We start from the raw sequence: 15,984 nt of genomic DNA, 5'->3' as shown, positions 1-15,984 counted from the left end.
TAATTGTATAATATATACTGTGAACTAGCCGGCACCACACACGGTTCTTGCCCCTTTAAAAATAGACCCAGGACTCCAGAAACTAGTTTTTACAGCGCTGACGCGCTATTTTTTTTAATAAACACAAAACAAACACAAAAACTAAACACAAAATAAACTCCTCGCTCTATACGAGCACTAACTAGACACACGGGAACCTCACTATCGGGCAGGACGGCTAAGACGTTTACCTGCCAAATGCAAAAACACACTCTTCTTCAAACATACAGGACTGCTTGGAAGCAGAGCACCCCTTTCTGCCTCCTTCTCCTCAGCAGCCCCGAGCAAACTGACAGCCTCTCTTTTATACCCTGCACCTGGCTCTAATTTAATAATAAGCACCAGGTGCAGGGGATAATCAATAATAAAACAATTAACAAATCAAAGTAACGACAAAGCAAAACAATCAAACAATAGAGCAAACTAACAAACAAGGTGCCTGCGCACATATCCTACACAGGGAGGATTTTAACACCCTCCCTGCTGTCTTACAATACATATATAAAAAAAATCACTCTTACATCTGTATCAAATACGTGAACACTTTTTATAATAAGTGTGTCCGAGGCTCCCGCTTCTGTAAAGACTCGCGCAGCTGGACTCTGTAATAACAGCGTGTCCGAGGCTCCCGCTTCTGTAGAGACTCGCGCGGCTGGACTCTGTAATAACAGCGTGTCTGAGGCTCCCGCTTCTGTAGAGACTCGCGCGGCTGGACTCTGTAATAACAGCGTGTCCGAGGCTCCCGCTTCTGTAAAGACTCGTGTGGCTGGACTCTGTAATAACAGCGTGTCCGAGGCTCCCGCTTCTATAAAGACTCGTGCGTCTGGACTCTGTAATAACAGCGCGTCCGAGGCTCCCGCTTCTATAAAGACTCGTGCGTCTGGACTCTGTAATAACAGCGTGTCCGAGGCTCCCGCTTCTGTAGAGACTCGCACGGCTGGACTCTGCAATAACAGCGTGTCCGAGGCTCCCGCTTCTGTAGAGACTCACGCGGCTGGACTCTGTAATAACAGCGTGTCCGAGGCTCCCGCTTCTGTAAAGACTCGTGCGGCTGGACTCTGTAATAACAGTGTGTCCGAGGCTCCCGCTTCTGTAGAGACTCGCGCGGCTGGACTCTGCAATAACAGCGTGTCCGAGGCTCCCGCTTCTGTAGAGACTCGCGCGACTGGACTCTGTAATAACAGCGTGTCTGAGGCTCCCGCTTCTGTAGAGACTCGCGCGGCTGGACTCTGTAATAACAGCGTGTCCGAGGCTCCCGCTTCTGTAGAGACTCGCGCGACTGGACTCTGTAATAACAGCGTGTCCGAGGCTCCCGCTTCTGTAAAGACTTGCGCGGCTGGACTCTGTAATAACAGCGTGTCCGAGGCTCCCGCTTCTGTAGAGACTCGTGCGGCTGGACTCTGTAATAACAGCGTGTCTTAGGCAGGGCAACTAGAACTGAAGAGCAGCACCTGGGCTCGGGTAAAACGTTTATATATTAAAAAGAAAAAAACACACCTTAACCAAACGAGGACATATCCCTCCTAATTGCACTGGTGTTAAACTGAGGGTTTGTATCGGGGTTACAGCCCAAAGCAACCTGAAAGGAGGCTCAGGAGCGTGTGATACAAGATGGGTGGAGACCGGTGTGAAATCAGGAGCAGTGATCGTGCTCACCATGTAGAGTGACAGACAGACAGACATCCTTCAGATGAGACGTGAAACAAACAAGGTCCTATTGGAAGTGACTCTGCCGCAGCAGCAGTTGTTGATGAAGCTTAGCTCACCCTCTAGTCTCTAAGTCACTTTGGATAAAAACGTCTGCTAAATTAATAATTAATAATAACAGATGGACTCTATCGGCCCATAAGGATCCCAGTAACAAAAACAGTATTTCAGTAATTGCATTAGTTTTCTATACTGCAGACTCCATATGAAGGGTAAGAAGGTGGCGGGCAGGAGGGGGGTCAGTTCAAACTATTTTAACTATTTTAAGTAATGTATTTTGAAGTTGCTTTCCTTGTTTTAGTGAACTGCTGTCTGCTGTGCTTGCGTTTTCAGAATATCCTCCCGGGCCGCTCCTCCACTGCGGGCTTATCCTGCGATGATGATGAGGAGGATGATGATGATGTCGCTCAGCCCAGCGCGCCGGAGGATACCACTTCGGACCAGCACAGGGGGGTAGGGGAAGGGCCGGGGCAGGGAGACGCCACCCTCCACAGTCACGGGGGAGCGCAGGGGCCGAACCACAAAGCCAGCACTTCGGGAGAGCAGAGACAGGAGGCAGATCCAGAGAGGCAGCAGCCCACTGTAACGGAGCAAGGGGGGGCAGGAGAGGGGGTGCAGGAGCTCCTACCCCATCCCGAGGGGTGCGGGACCCCTGGATTAAAAGCCTCTCTGGGGTTGGAGGGTACAGAAACGCAGGGCGGTGGTGTTGCTGGTAGTCCACAGGGAGGGCTAGCCTGTTTATTAGGGAGCGCGGAGGCTGTGTTTACAGAGGGGGGGAAGCAGTCCAAGTCAGCCAAGCCGAAACACGTTGAGACTTACCCCGAGACACAGGCTGAAACATCGGCCGATCTGCAGGGAAAGGGGGTGGCGGAGCCTTGCATCGAAGCTGGGGCTCAGCCTGCACCCCCACATTCCCACTGCGGAACCCCCGGAGAGCCCCCTGCCCTACCAGCAGCAGCAGCATCAGCAGCCTCCGTTCCTGAGAGAGAAGAATCTACGAGGCTCTGCAAAGGGGTGATCCCCAGGCAGGGGCGAGGAGTCGCGATGGAGAAGGGCTCGCAAGTTTTCCCAAATCCGGGATCCGGAACAACAACGCTGCCTCGTGCCTCTGCCGCCTCCTGGTCCCCTCGGAGCTGCGCGGGGCGATCCCGGATCCGACTCGGGAATGAGGACGCGGAATCGGCAGCAGGCAGGAAAATCCAAGACAGTGAGGAGGCGGGCCCTGAAATGAACGAGAAGGATTTCATGAGAAAAACCCAACAAAGCCATTCACAGAGCAGAACCGAGACGGAAGAGTTAAAAGCATCGCAGAGCTTCGGAGAGGGAGAGGGAAGCGACTGGGGACAAATAAAGCTTTCAGAGAACAACAAACTGTCAACGTCATCATCCAGTGCAGCAGCAGCAGCAGAATCCAAACCAGCAGCCGTGTACGTGAACCCGTGCGTGCTGGAGGAGAGGGACTGGGAATCCCGCTTTGCCGTGCTGGAGATGGAAGACTCGAGCGACGCGGGGGCCGGGCAGCGCAAGGCTAAGGGGGCGGCGCGGTCAAGGCGGTGCAAGCCTGCCACCAGTGCTGCTGCTGCTGCTGCTGGGAAGAGGGAGGTGAGGACCGTGCTAGTGTGCGCTGAGACAGCCTGCCCTGATCTGACTCACACCGAGGCGGAGGGAAGTCTCCAGGGAGCAGCTGGGGCAGGCGGACAGACAGACCCTGCCTCGGCCGCCCAGGATCGAGAGGAGGGGGGACCCCACCCCATTACCCCAGCTGCTGCCCGGGGGAGCCCCGAGTCTGAGAGAGAGGACACGGGGGCCACACAGAGCTGCGAGGATCACAGCGAGTGGGACTCTGAGTTTCTGCAGAGCTGCTCCACGCAGGTGAGTGACCGGCGTTTACTGTGGGCAGCGGATCAGTCAGTCAGAGTCATATTAACATGGTCCCTTATTAAAGTTTCTCCTGATGTTTTAGCAGTCAGTCAGTCTCCCCCCCTCAGGATTATATAGCACTGAGTTTGCCATGGTTTCCAGGCAGCCTCTATCGCTCTGTAAGAATCTCCTGTGTGTGTTGCAGCGCTTCCCTGACTCCTGCTCTCTCCCGGCTCCGCTCCCCGTCCTTGGGACAGAGTCCGGTGGTTCTGCCCTGGAGCTGCCTCTCTCCATCGGCTCCATCTCGGACTCGCAGCTCCACGAGATCACACTGGGGTAAGCGGAGAGGGAGGGAGGGGGGATGTTTTCAAACATCTGTTCTCCATTAGTGTGTTTGAATGGAGTGTTTGTGTCCTTTTGTTCAGAAGGTAATTCTCTGGCGGTCACCCCATGACTAGCAACCGCTACGAAGCGCTTTAACATTGAAACGCTGAAAGAAAAACTCAAATCCAGTGGAAAGCGTTTAGATTAGAAGTCGTCTTTTTGAACAGAAGGCTGCTGAAGGTTTTACAATGAAGCATTCAGCAGAGGCTGGGGGATCGCCCCCGGTGCCTCTATACAGCTGTGGTCCCCCTATAGAACAAACTCATTTTGCTGCGTAAAGTCGGATGAAACCTGCTGAATAACGTTACGTTCACATATTGAGTTACACACCACCGCTTTGTAGTTTTCCCATGTACTTAATGAAAAACTGACGACAAATGTGACGTTTGGAAATCTAACATGAAATGCTGCTGTGCTGATATTATGGCTTCAGGTCGACTTTATTTTCAGGATATCGTTTTGTTGTTTCTTTGATTACATGATGTTAAATAACAGATCAAAATGATGTTCAAATAGTGTTTATTTATTTATTTATTTATTGATTTATTTGTTTTTTTAAATGATGTTTCAATCCTAAAATGTCTCAGTTAGATGCTAGGTGTCCTACTCCAGTGGAGACGTTACAGCTGCAGTGGCTGGCTGGCTTTACAGCTGCAGTGGCTGGCTGGCTGTTTCAGTGCTGCTCTGTGTTCTTGTCTTCAGGGAGGCGATGCCCGAGCCCCGGTCCCAGTCTCTGCAGGACTACGAGGACGCCAGCGAGCTGGTGTGCGGACTCATAGAGGAGCTCTCGCAGATCAAGTAAGTGAACTCACCCGAGACACCAGACCGCTTCACTGCTCGCTCCTTTCACTCGCTCTGGACTGTGTGTCTGCCTCTGTCTGTCGTTACAAAGATCTTCCTGACAATCTGTTGTCTCTCTGTATCTGCAGTTTGCACCCGTGCCTGGTTACGCATCCCTTCCCCGTTCTCTCTCTCTCTCCCTGTCTGCGTAATGCTGTGCTTTTTGCTCTGCTTGTCATCTAGCTGCACTGTGAAGCCGCACTGCCTGCTCTGTGTCTCTCTGTCTCTCCTCTCCTCCCCTGTTTCTGACATCGTGTGCGGGCCCTTTTTCAGCCGGCTCATCATGCTGACTCACCGGGAGCTGCAGTCTGGAAGGAACCCCCGCAGGGCCAGGCTGGGCTGGAGGGGAGCTGCTCGCTACACCGCCAACCCCAAGGACCTGTAACCTCGCTGGGAGACACACTGCCAACCAGAAGGACCTGTAACCCCGCTGGGAGACGCACCGCCAACCCCAAGGACCTGTAACCCCGCTGGGAGACGCACCGCCAACCCCAAGGACCTGTAACCCCGCTGGGAGACGCACCACCAACCCCAAGGACCTGTAACCCCGCTGGGAGACGCACCGCCAACCCCAAGGACCTGTAACCCCGCTGGGAGACGCACCACCAACCCCAAGGACCTGTAACCCCGCTGGGAGACGCACCACCAACCCCAAGGACCTGTAACCCCGCTGGGAGACGCACCACCAACCCCAAGGACCTGTAACCCTGCTGGGAGACACACCGCCAACCCCAAGGACCTGTAACCCCGCTGGGAGACGCACCACCAACCCCAAGGACCTGTAACCCCGCTGGGAGACGCACCACCAACCCCAAGGACCTGTAACCCCGCTGGAGACACACTGCCCACCCCAAGGACCTGTAACCCCGCTGGGAGACACACCGCCAGAGCAGGGCCGGCAAACTCCAGTCCTCCAGTTTTTCATTCCAACTTGAGCGCTTGAGTTTCACTTCATTCTTCTAACTTATTTGTTCAATCGGACATCCTTGTGAGTGACTCTGCAGCAGCAGCAGTTGTGATGCATCGCTCACCCCCTGGTCTCTATAAGTCGCTTTGGACAAAAGCGTCTGCTACATGACTGCTTTTTAATAAGAATTTTTTTTTCAAGGTCTTTTAAATTGACAGTTTAAAAAAAAAAATGCCCTTGATTCAAAGTGTGCAGGAGCTGTGAAACATTGTGAGGCCGGGGAGAGAGAAGTGTTTAATGTGTCCAATTCGTCAAATAATTTAGAGCAATTAAGTAATTGAGGCACCCGCAGACACACGACAAAGAGAGCAGCGCAAAAATATTCAGCAGTCACTGAGCTGCAGTGGTCAGGTGCTTCTGTGTGTGTGTTTGTTGGGTTATTTTTTTTACGTTCTTAAAGTCTAAACGGTTTTAGAAAATACTTTGAGTATCTGGTTGTCTTTTATAAATGTTTTTTTTATTTATTATTTATTTAATTGATTGTTTTCAAGCGGCTTACCAAATGTTTTTTTTTTTTTTTTTTTTACATGTTGAGTAAAGTTTGTTCTCTCATACTGAAGTTACTCTCTGTTCTCATTGGTGTGGAAGGTTTGTATTGGAATTCCTTTTAAAAAGCTGTTTTCTAGTTTTTATCCTGACCTAGATCACAGCTTGAAGATGTCGCGTGTGACTACGGCTGTTTTGTTTTATTTATTTTTTTCACGGATTTCAGTTGCCGTGTAACATGTAGTTCACCGTGAAGATCCCATCACCAGCAAAACTCCTCAAACCTGACGTCTGCAAACTGATCTGCGTCACAGAAAACAGATCCGAAGCACGTGTTAAAAACACTCCACAGGAAGCGAACCTTAAAGTGACTGACGACTGGAGTGACATCACCCGAGCACGGGCTGCGACTAGCCAGGATAGGGTGAGGGGACAGGGGCAGGAGCCACGGCATATATACTGAGTATAATAAGCAGAGCTCCAGCTCAGAAAAACGGCTCTTTAGGGACTGCATTCGCCTATCGCCCCCTGCAGGAGAGAGCTCTTTATTTTTTTTTATCAAAGGCTTTCTTTTTGTAATTGCTGTTTGTTTCTAGTTCTGAAGCCAAAGTGAAATCTGCAGCTCAGGTCAAATGTTTTGCACCAAAAAACAATTTTAGGATTGACATATAAAAAAAAAGAAAACCTATCTGAACACAATGTAGATATTTTATTTAACATCGTGTAATCAAAAGAAGCTGCAAAATGATACTGCAAAAGTCTACCGGAAGCCACAATAGCAGTACAGTAGTATTTCATGTTAGATTTTGAAATGTCCCATTTTTTAATTTGTCAGTTTTTTTTGTTTAGTATCTGGAAAACTACAAAGCGGTGTTTTATTCAATATGTTAAGGTCACATTATTCAGCGGGTTTCATTCGACTGCATGAAGCACAGTGAGTTAATGGTAATGCAAGAGTTTTGCGTGTTTCTTGTAAAAGTACAGAAATGTTTGAAATTGAAGTTAATAATAATGTGCAGCGACACAAAAAACCAAAGAATAGAGACACAACGAAGAATAAATGTAGATTGTTTATATTGGGTGTAAACTCCTTGGAACAATGCAATCGAGGAGCAGTGAGGTGAAGAACTATCCAATACAAAACCTTTACATATATACTGAAGAACTCTACATGCAATCCAAAACCTTTACATATATACATATATACTGAAGAACTCTACATGCAATTCAAAACCTTTACATATATACTGAAGAACTCTACATGCAATTCAAAACATTTACATATATACTGAAGAACTCTACATGCAATCCAAAACCTTTACATATATACTGAAGAACTCTACATGCAATCCAAAACCTTTACATATATACTGAAGAACTCTACATGCAATTCAAAACCTTTACATATATACATATATACTGAAGAACTCTACATGCAATCCAAAACCTTTACATATATACTGAAGAACTCTACATGCAATTCAACACATTTACATATATACTGAAGAACTCTACATGCAATCCAAAACCTTTACATATATACATCTATACTGAAGAACTCTACATGCAATCCAAAACCTTTACATATATACATATATACTGAAGAACTCTACATGCAATCCAAAACCTTTACATATATACATATATACTGAAGAACTCTACATGCAATCCAAAACCTTTACATATATACTGAAGAACTCTACATGCAATTCAACACATTTACATATATACTGAAGAACTCTACATGCAATCCAAAACCTTTACATATATACATCTATACTGAAGAACTCTACATGCAATCCAAAACCTTTACATCTATACTGAAGAACTCTACATGCATTCCAAAACCTTTACATATATACATATATACTGAAGAACTCTACATGCAATCCAAAACCTTTACATATATACTGAAGAACTCTACATGCAATTCAACACATTTACATCTATACTGAAGAACTCTACATGCAATACAAAACCTTTACATATATACTGAAGAACTCTACATGCAATACAAAACCTTTACATATATACTGAAGAACTCTACATGCAATACAAAACCTTTACATATATACTGAAGAACTCTACATGCAATTCAAAACCTTTACATATATACATCTATACTGAAGAACTCTACATGCAATCCAAAACCTTTACATCTATACTGAAGAACTCTACATGCAATCCAAAACCTTTACATATATACATCTATACTGAAGAACTCTACATGCAATCCAAAACCTTTACATATATACATCTATACTGAAGAACTCTACATGCAATCCAAAACCTTTACATATATACTGAAGAACTCTACATGCAATACAAAACCTTTACATATATACTGAAGAACTCTACATGCAATTCAAAACATTTACATATATACTGAAGAACTCTACATGCAATTCAAAACATTTACATATATACTGAAGAACTCTACATGCAATTCAAAACATTTACATATATACTGAAGAACTCTACATGCAATTCAACACATTTACATCTATACTGAAGAACTCTACATGCAATACAAAACCTTTACATCTATACTGAAGAACTCTACATGCAATCCAAAACCTTTACATCTATACTGAAGAACTCTACATGCAATTCAAAACCTTTACATATATACTGAAGAACTCTACATGCAATTCAAAACCTTTACATATATACTGAAGAACTCTACATGCAATCCAAAACCTTTACATATATACTGAAGAACTCTACATGCAATTCAAAACATTTACATATATACTGAAGAACTCTACATGCAATCCAAAACCTTTACATATATACATATATACTGAAGAACTCTACATGCAATCCAAAACCTTTACATATATACTGAAGAACTATACATGCAATTCAACACATTTACATATATACTGAAGAACTCTACATGCAATACAAAATCTTTACATATATACACTGAAGAACTCTACATGCAATTCAACACATTTACATATATACTGAAGAACTCTACATGCAATTCAAAACCTTTACATATATACATATATACTGAAGAACTCTACATGCAATCCAAAACCTTTACATATATACATATATACTGAAGAACTCTACATGCAATCCAAAACCTTTACATATATACATCTATACTGAAGAACTCTACATGCAATCCAAAACCTTTACATATATACTGAAGAACTCTACATGCAATCCAAAACCTTTACATATATACTGAAGAACTCTACATGCAATCCAAAACCTTTACATATATACTGAAGAACTCTACATGCAATTCAAAACCTTTACATATATACATATATACTGAAGAACTCTACATGCAATCCAAAACCTTTACATATATACTGAAGAACTCTACATGCAATCCAAAACCTTTACATATATACATATATACTGAAGAACTCTACATGCAATCCAAAACCTTTACATATATACATATATACTGAAGAACTCTACATGCAATCCAAAACCTTTACATATATACATATATACTGAAGAACTCTACATGCAATCCAAAACCTTTACATATATACTGAAGAACTCTACATGCAATTCAACACATTTACATATATACTGAAGAACTCTACATGCAATCCAAAACCTTTACATATATACATCTATACTGAAGAACTCTACATGCAATCCAAAACCTTTACATCTATACTGAAGAACTCTACATGCATTCCAAAACCTTTACATATATACATATATACTGAAGAACTCTACATGCAATCCAAAACCTTTACATATATACTGAAGAACTCTACATGCAATTCAACACATTTACATCTATACTGAAGAACTCTACATGCAATACAAAACCTTTACATATATACTGAAGAACTCTACATGCAATACAAAACCTTTACATATATACTGAAGAACTCTACATGCAATACAAAACCTTTACATATATACTGAAGAACTCTACATGCAATCCAAAACCTTTACATCTATACTGAAGAACTCTACATGCAATCCAAAACCTTTACATATATACATCTATACTGAAGAACTCTACATGCAATCCAAAACCTTTACATATATACATCTATACTGAAGAACTCTACATGCAATCCAAAACCTTTACATATATACTGAAGAACTCTACATGCAATACAAAACCTTTACATATATACTGAAGAACTCTACATGCAATTCAAAACATTTACATATATACTGAAGAACTCTACATGCAATTCAAAACATTTACATATATACTGAAGAACTCTACATGCAATTCAAAACATTTACATATATACTGAAGAACTCTACATGCAATCCAAAACCTTTACATCTATACTGAAGAACTCTACATGCAATACAAAACCTTTACATCTATACTGAAGAACTCTACATGCAATCCAAAACCTTTACATCTATACTGAAGAACTCTACATGCAATTCAAAACCTTTACATATATACTGAAGAACTCTACATGCAATTCAAAACCTTTACATATATACTGAAGAACTCTACATGCAATTCAAAACCTTTACATATATACATCTATACTGAAGAACTCTACATGCAATCCAAAACCTTTACATATATACTGAAGAACTCTACATGCAATCCAAAACATTTACATATATACATATAGACACGCATATACTGTGTGTTAGACTCGTAATACATTAACATGCCGAATATTTATTTATAGCACAAAACAAAGTACAGCTTGTAAACGCAGACAGCACGGCAGCAAAGTGCAGCGAAAACAAACAACAAACCGACATTTAAAACAACTGGGGTTTGGTTTGGTTTGTTTTTTTGAGGAAGAACGGTTACCCGCCGTCCCAGTTGTGTTTTTACTTCCCCAGACTTGAATCGGATTCTGCCGGTTTGGGGCGGTTCTGGGCCGAGTGCATCTCAGATATATTCTTGGGGTATCACTGAAGGGGGGCTCCCCCTGGCGCCTTGCCCGTCTCGCTTCTCTTTAGCGGGCCGTGGTAGTCTGTGTTACGCTGCGGGCAGTAGCGCTTCGTGTGCGCTTCATCTCCGGTGGCACCGCAACGCGGGCACTTGTAGCGTCTGAGATAGGGGCACAGCACTTTGTCACCGTCCTTAAAGCTGTGGCTGTTGTAGACCTTTCTGGACTCCACGTTCTTTTTGCAAAACACGCAGCACTTGCTTCCTCCGTCCGTCGGGTCGTGTTGGTTTAGCGCCGGCGACTTGACTTCTGAAGCGCTCTGCTGCTTCGTGCCGCGGTCGGGCTGTGTCGCCGCCATGCCGGCTGCAGCACCGGGACTCGGTTCGGGACCCGGCTCGCTTCCAGCAGCGCCACGAGTCCTCGTTTCCTGCAGCAATTCGACCAGACCGAAGTAGTCTTTCCACACGTCGAAGCTCTGGTTACCGCGGTCCATATTTTATCAAAGTAAAATAACGATACACACACAAAGACTTGCGGTTGAACTGTCTGCACACGGAGTCGCCACCAGTACTCAAGCTTCGACCTGTCAATCCAGAACCTGAATTTGAATTTGAAGGCAGGGTCCCGGGATACAGTAACACCCCGTTCCTCAAATCCTTGACCAAGGCGGCCCGAAATCAATACAACAAACCATCGAAAAGAACCGACCAACTAACCTCCAGGCGCATTCAAGCTGCAACACTTTGCAACTCGCGATTTCATTTTTCTTTCTTTTCTTTTTATAATATTATTCGATGGTGAATTTTTATAATAATACAAGACGTTTGAAACCGCGGGGTTCAGCGGTGTGCAGAATCAGCGACGCGGAATGGAATGAATCTTTGACGCCAGGACCGGTCTCTGACGTCAGTTTATTAATATTTGTTACTGTACATGAATTGTGGAAACGCGTTGACAGGGATGGTAACCTGCAGATTCACATACAGTGTGTGTATTAACACAGTATCGTACACTGCAAGACCGAGTGTTTAACTTTAAAACTCTTTTCAAACACCTCACTGAGTTTGTAATTCTAAATGTGTTCGGATTCAAACACCCTGCGGTGTTTATTTTGTAAACTCTGGGACGTGTTTATGATTTGCAACACTTTTTAAACATTTTGTACGGGTTTATAACAGGGCTGGTGTTTAAAATCTAAACATTAAACTACGACACAAATTAAACCCATAACGTTTAGCAATTCTTTAGAGTTCCACATGACCAAACACCACAGTGTTACACCTGGGGCCGGTTATACTGACGAGATCAAAAAGCAGGATCGGATCCGGGCTCACTGGAGCCGGATCATGAAAAGGCGTTGTACTAAGCGGATCAGAACCAAGCTCCACTGATCCGAAATCCTGATCCGATCCTGGAGCTGCGCAGCCGTAACCAGAGAAACTGACCAATGAGAAGCGAGAATGCGTGGCGCAGAGATTGAAGAATCCGAATATCAGAAAATGAAGTGCATTTAATTTAAACGACATGAATCAGAAGCAACTACTGTACATGTATAATTTAAAACTTCAGCGAATCTATAAAAACAGACCGAGTATATTAATACCGGCATCTGTTTTATTTTAACTTCTAAAATGTTTTAATAATGTTAGTGTAATCACGGTCGTGTGTATTTTCTGGCGGACACACAGATATTTTACAGCGGTATAGCCTCCATACACACAAACATCCAGCTGCAGCGTCGGTTCAGGGCAAATTATCAACACATGTTGAGCAAATGTAATCCAGTGCTGACAGACAGCTGCAACTGGAAAATGACGCGGACAGGGGGAGATTGAGGCTGTGAAAAGGTAAGCTTAAGTTAATGAGAAAAAAAGGAATGGGGGGGGGGGGGGGGGAATGATATGCATAAAAAATACAACGTTAAATCTAATTAAATTAATGAGAACGTCAGTATGACTGTCTACACAGAAAACGTAGAAATATTATTTATGAAACCTATCGGGGCTTTGTCCCGCGTCCCGATCGAGGTACTGTCGGGACGCCATTTGTCCCGATTTTGTGACATGTTTATTTTCTCGTTATGAAATGCAGTATATGGGGCTGCTGCGCTGGCTGGCGGTGCAATGGCACGCTCTACTGGTTTAGGGCGTGTTGATTGAGTGAGCTGTTTGCATTGCATCTATGCGGCTATCCAATCACGTTAACCTGCACAGTCACGTGATGCGGGATGCGTCATGCGTGTTCCTTGCTGCGTGCGCCTGTGCGTCCGGTTTTACTGGTGAAGTGTCATGATGGCTGCTGTTGACGAGTCTGTGACTAAAAATCAAAAAGAAAACGTACCGAACGCAGTGGGGGGAATGGATTCAATCATATGACCATGGTCACGTCATTAGGATAATGATTATAATGAGGATTTCACGGACATTTCGCGGACCTGTTTAAACATGAAATACACCTAATATTTCAGAGCACTAAAAAAGCCTAAAATAGCGGTACTTGTGGACATTGTAATGTATTGGGTATACATTATAATTGAATAGTGTTAGGCTGTAATGGTTAGATACTGACATCTAGAAGTTACTGGATGTAAATTAGATACAAGGATTACTAGCCTGGGGTTCCGGATGTTGCATTCAGTTTTACTGAGAGTTAAGATGGTGATCACCAGTAAATAAACCACGTGTGTTATGCATTCCCGTGTCGAGTAAATCCTTTAAGGTATTAAGAACATAAGAACATAAGAAAGTTTACAAACGAGAGGAGGCCCCATTCAGCCCATCTTGCTCGTTTGGTTGTTAGTAGCTTATTGATCCCAGAATCTCATCAAGCAGCTTCTTGAAGGATCCCAGGGTGTCGGCTTCAACAACATTACAGGGGAGTTGGTTCCAGACCCTCACAATTCTCTGTGTAAAAAAGTGTCTCCTATTTTCTGTTCTGAATGCCCCTTTATCTAATCTCCATTTATGACCCCTGGTCCTTTTTTATTTTTTCAAGTCAAAGAAGTCCCCCGGGTTGACATTGTCTATACCTTTTAGGATTTTGAATGCTTTAATCAGATCGCCGCGTAGTCTTCTTTGTTGAAGGCTGAACAGATTCAATTCTTTTAGCCTGTCTGCATACGACATGCCTTTTAAACCCGGGATAATTCTGGTTGCTCTTCTTTGCACTCTTTCTAGAGCAGCAATATCCTTTTTTGTAACGAGGTGACCAGAACTGAACACAATATTCTAGGTGAGGTCTCACTAATGCATTGTAGAGTTTTAACATTACTTCCCTTGATTTAAATTCAACACTTCTCACAATATATCCGAGCATCTTGTTGGCCTTTTTTATAGCTTCCCCACATTGTCTAGATGAAGACATTTCTGAGTCAACATAAACTCCTAGATCTTTATCATAGATTCCTTCTTCAATTTCACTATCTCCCATATGATATTTATAATGCACATTTTTATTGCCCGCATGCAACACTTTCCTCTATTAAATGTCATTTGCCATGTGTCTGCCCAATTCTGAATGCTGTCTAGATCATTTTGAATGACCTTTGCTGCTGCAACAGTGTTTGCCACTCCTCCTATTTTTGTGTCGTCTGCAAATTTAACGAGTTTGCTTACTATACCAGAATCTAAATCATTAATGTAGATTAGGAATAGCAGAGGACCTAAAACTGATCCCTGTGGTACACCACTGGTTACCTCGCTCCATTTTGAGGTTTCTCCTCTAATCAGTACTTTCTGTTTTCTACATGTTAACCACTCCCAAATCCATGTGCATGCATTTCCTTGAATCCCTACTGCGTTCAGTTTGAGAATTAATCTTTTATGTGGGACTTTGTCAAAAACTTTCTGGAAATCTAAATAGACCATGTCGTATGCTTTGCAGTTATCCATTTTCAATGTTGCATCCTCAAAAAAGTCAAGCAGGTTAGTTAGACACGATCTCCCTTTCCTAAAACCATGCTGACTGTCTCCCAGGATATTGTTACCATATAGGTCATTTTCCATTTTTTATCTTATTATAGTTTCCATAAGTTTTCATATAATAAAAGTTATTGGTCTGTAATTACCTGGTTCGGTTTTGTCTCCCTTTTTGTGGATCGGTATTACGTTTGCAATTTTCCAGTCTGTCGGTACAACCCCTGTGTCAAGAGACTGTTGCATGATCTTGGTTAGCGGTTTGTAAATAACTTCTTTCATTTCTTTGAGTACTATTGGTTGTGCTTGATAGGAAATGGTGTCGTTGGAGTCGGGGTATAGCTCAGTGGTAGAGCATTTGCCTGCAGATCAAGAGATCCCAGGTTCAAATCCGAGTGCCCCCTTTTTTAATTTAAATTAAAATACAAGTTGCATTATATAATTTTTCTTTTCAGCTAAACAAGTAACAAATAGTGTTTTAAAGACAGCAACAAGGTACGGACGGGGATTGAACCCGTGATCTTCGGTTTACGAGACCGACACCTTACCACTTGGCCACCGCACCCTTCATGACTGCAAATGAAATCGGAAGCTTGGACTCTATTGAGAAGGCTGCCCGGAAAGACAATCTGCCTGGAAACCAACCTTACAGTTAACAGCTGAATGCCAAGGATGGGCAAAATAGTCTCGGAAACTCTTTAAATAGAAAACACTGGTCTCCATATTTATTTAAAATACAAATAGAAAATAGGTTGCCAGACATGTATTTTAAATAGGAATGAGTAAATACTATTTTGCAAATAGTATTTTTTTAAAACACTTGACACCCTCTACCGGCTGTAGTATACACCCATTTTTTATTTATTGTTTTCATAATAATGAACTGAAAGTTTCAGTACTGCCTCAGTCCACAAGCCTGTCAGTAACC

General features: G+C 43.4%; 2 protein-coding genes and 1 non-coding gene across 4 annotated transcripts in view; 1 reads left to right on the top strand and 2 right to left on the bottom strand.

Moving 5' to 3' along the window:
* LOC117398399 (break repair meiotic recombinase recruitment factor 1-like) overlaps positions 1 to 5,624 on the top strand; it is an 8,993-nt gene extending 3,369 nt beyond the window's left edge. For both annotated transcript variants that reach the window (XM_059013292.1, XM_059013291.1), the window contains exons 5-8: positions 2,080 to 3,618; positions 3,812 to 3,942; positions 4,693 to 4,788; positions 5,104 to 5,624. In XM_059013292.1, the coding sequence (XP_058869275.1) occupies positions 2,080 to 3,618; positions 3,812 to 3,942; positions 4,693 to 4,788; positions 5,104 to 5,215 (1,878 nt within the window). In that variant the 3' untranslated portion in view covers positions 5,216 to 5,624. The remainder of the gene's footprint in view (positions 1 to 2,079; positions 3,619 to 3,811; positions 3,943 to 4,692; positions 4,789 to 5,103) is intronic.
* A 5,537-nt stretch (positions 5,625 to 11,161) lies between these two features.
* Positions 11,162 to 11,635, bottom strand: LOC131720845 (nanos homolog 1-like). The gene has a single exon (XM_059013030.1). The coding sequence runs from the start codon at positions 11,633 to 11,635 to the stop codon at positions 11,162 to 11,164; it is 474 nt and encodes a 157-aa protein (XP_058869013.1).
* A 3,914-nt stretch (positions 11,636 to 15,549) lies between these two features.
* Positions 15,550 to 15,621, bottom strand: trnat-cgu (transfer RNA threonine (anticodon CGU)). Its single transcript has one exon. It is a non-coding gene; the product is annotated as a tRNA-Thr (tRNA).
* Between the last annotated feature and the right edge of the window lie 363 nt (positions 15,622 to 15,984).

The sequence above is a fragment of the Acipenser ruthenus genome, chromosome 45 (genome assembly GCF_902713425.1).
Source record: "Acipenser ruthenus chromosome 45, fAciRut3.2 maternal haplotype, whole genome shotgun sequence".
In the NCBI taxonomy this organism is placed as follows: Eukaryota; Metazoa; Chordata; class Actinopteri; order Acipenseriformes; family Acipenseridae; genus Acipenser; species Acipenser ruthenus.
Note: the sequence above shows the minus strand (reverse complement) of the source record. Positions and strands in the feature narration are given on the sequence as shown.

Excerpts from the sequence above, each read along its gene's own strand:
- LOC131720845 (XM_059013030.1), bottom strand. The coding sequence starts at position 11,635 with ATGGACCGCGGTAACCAGAGCTTCGACGTGTGGAAAGACTACTTCGGT.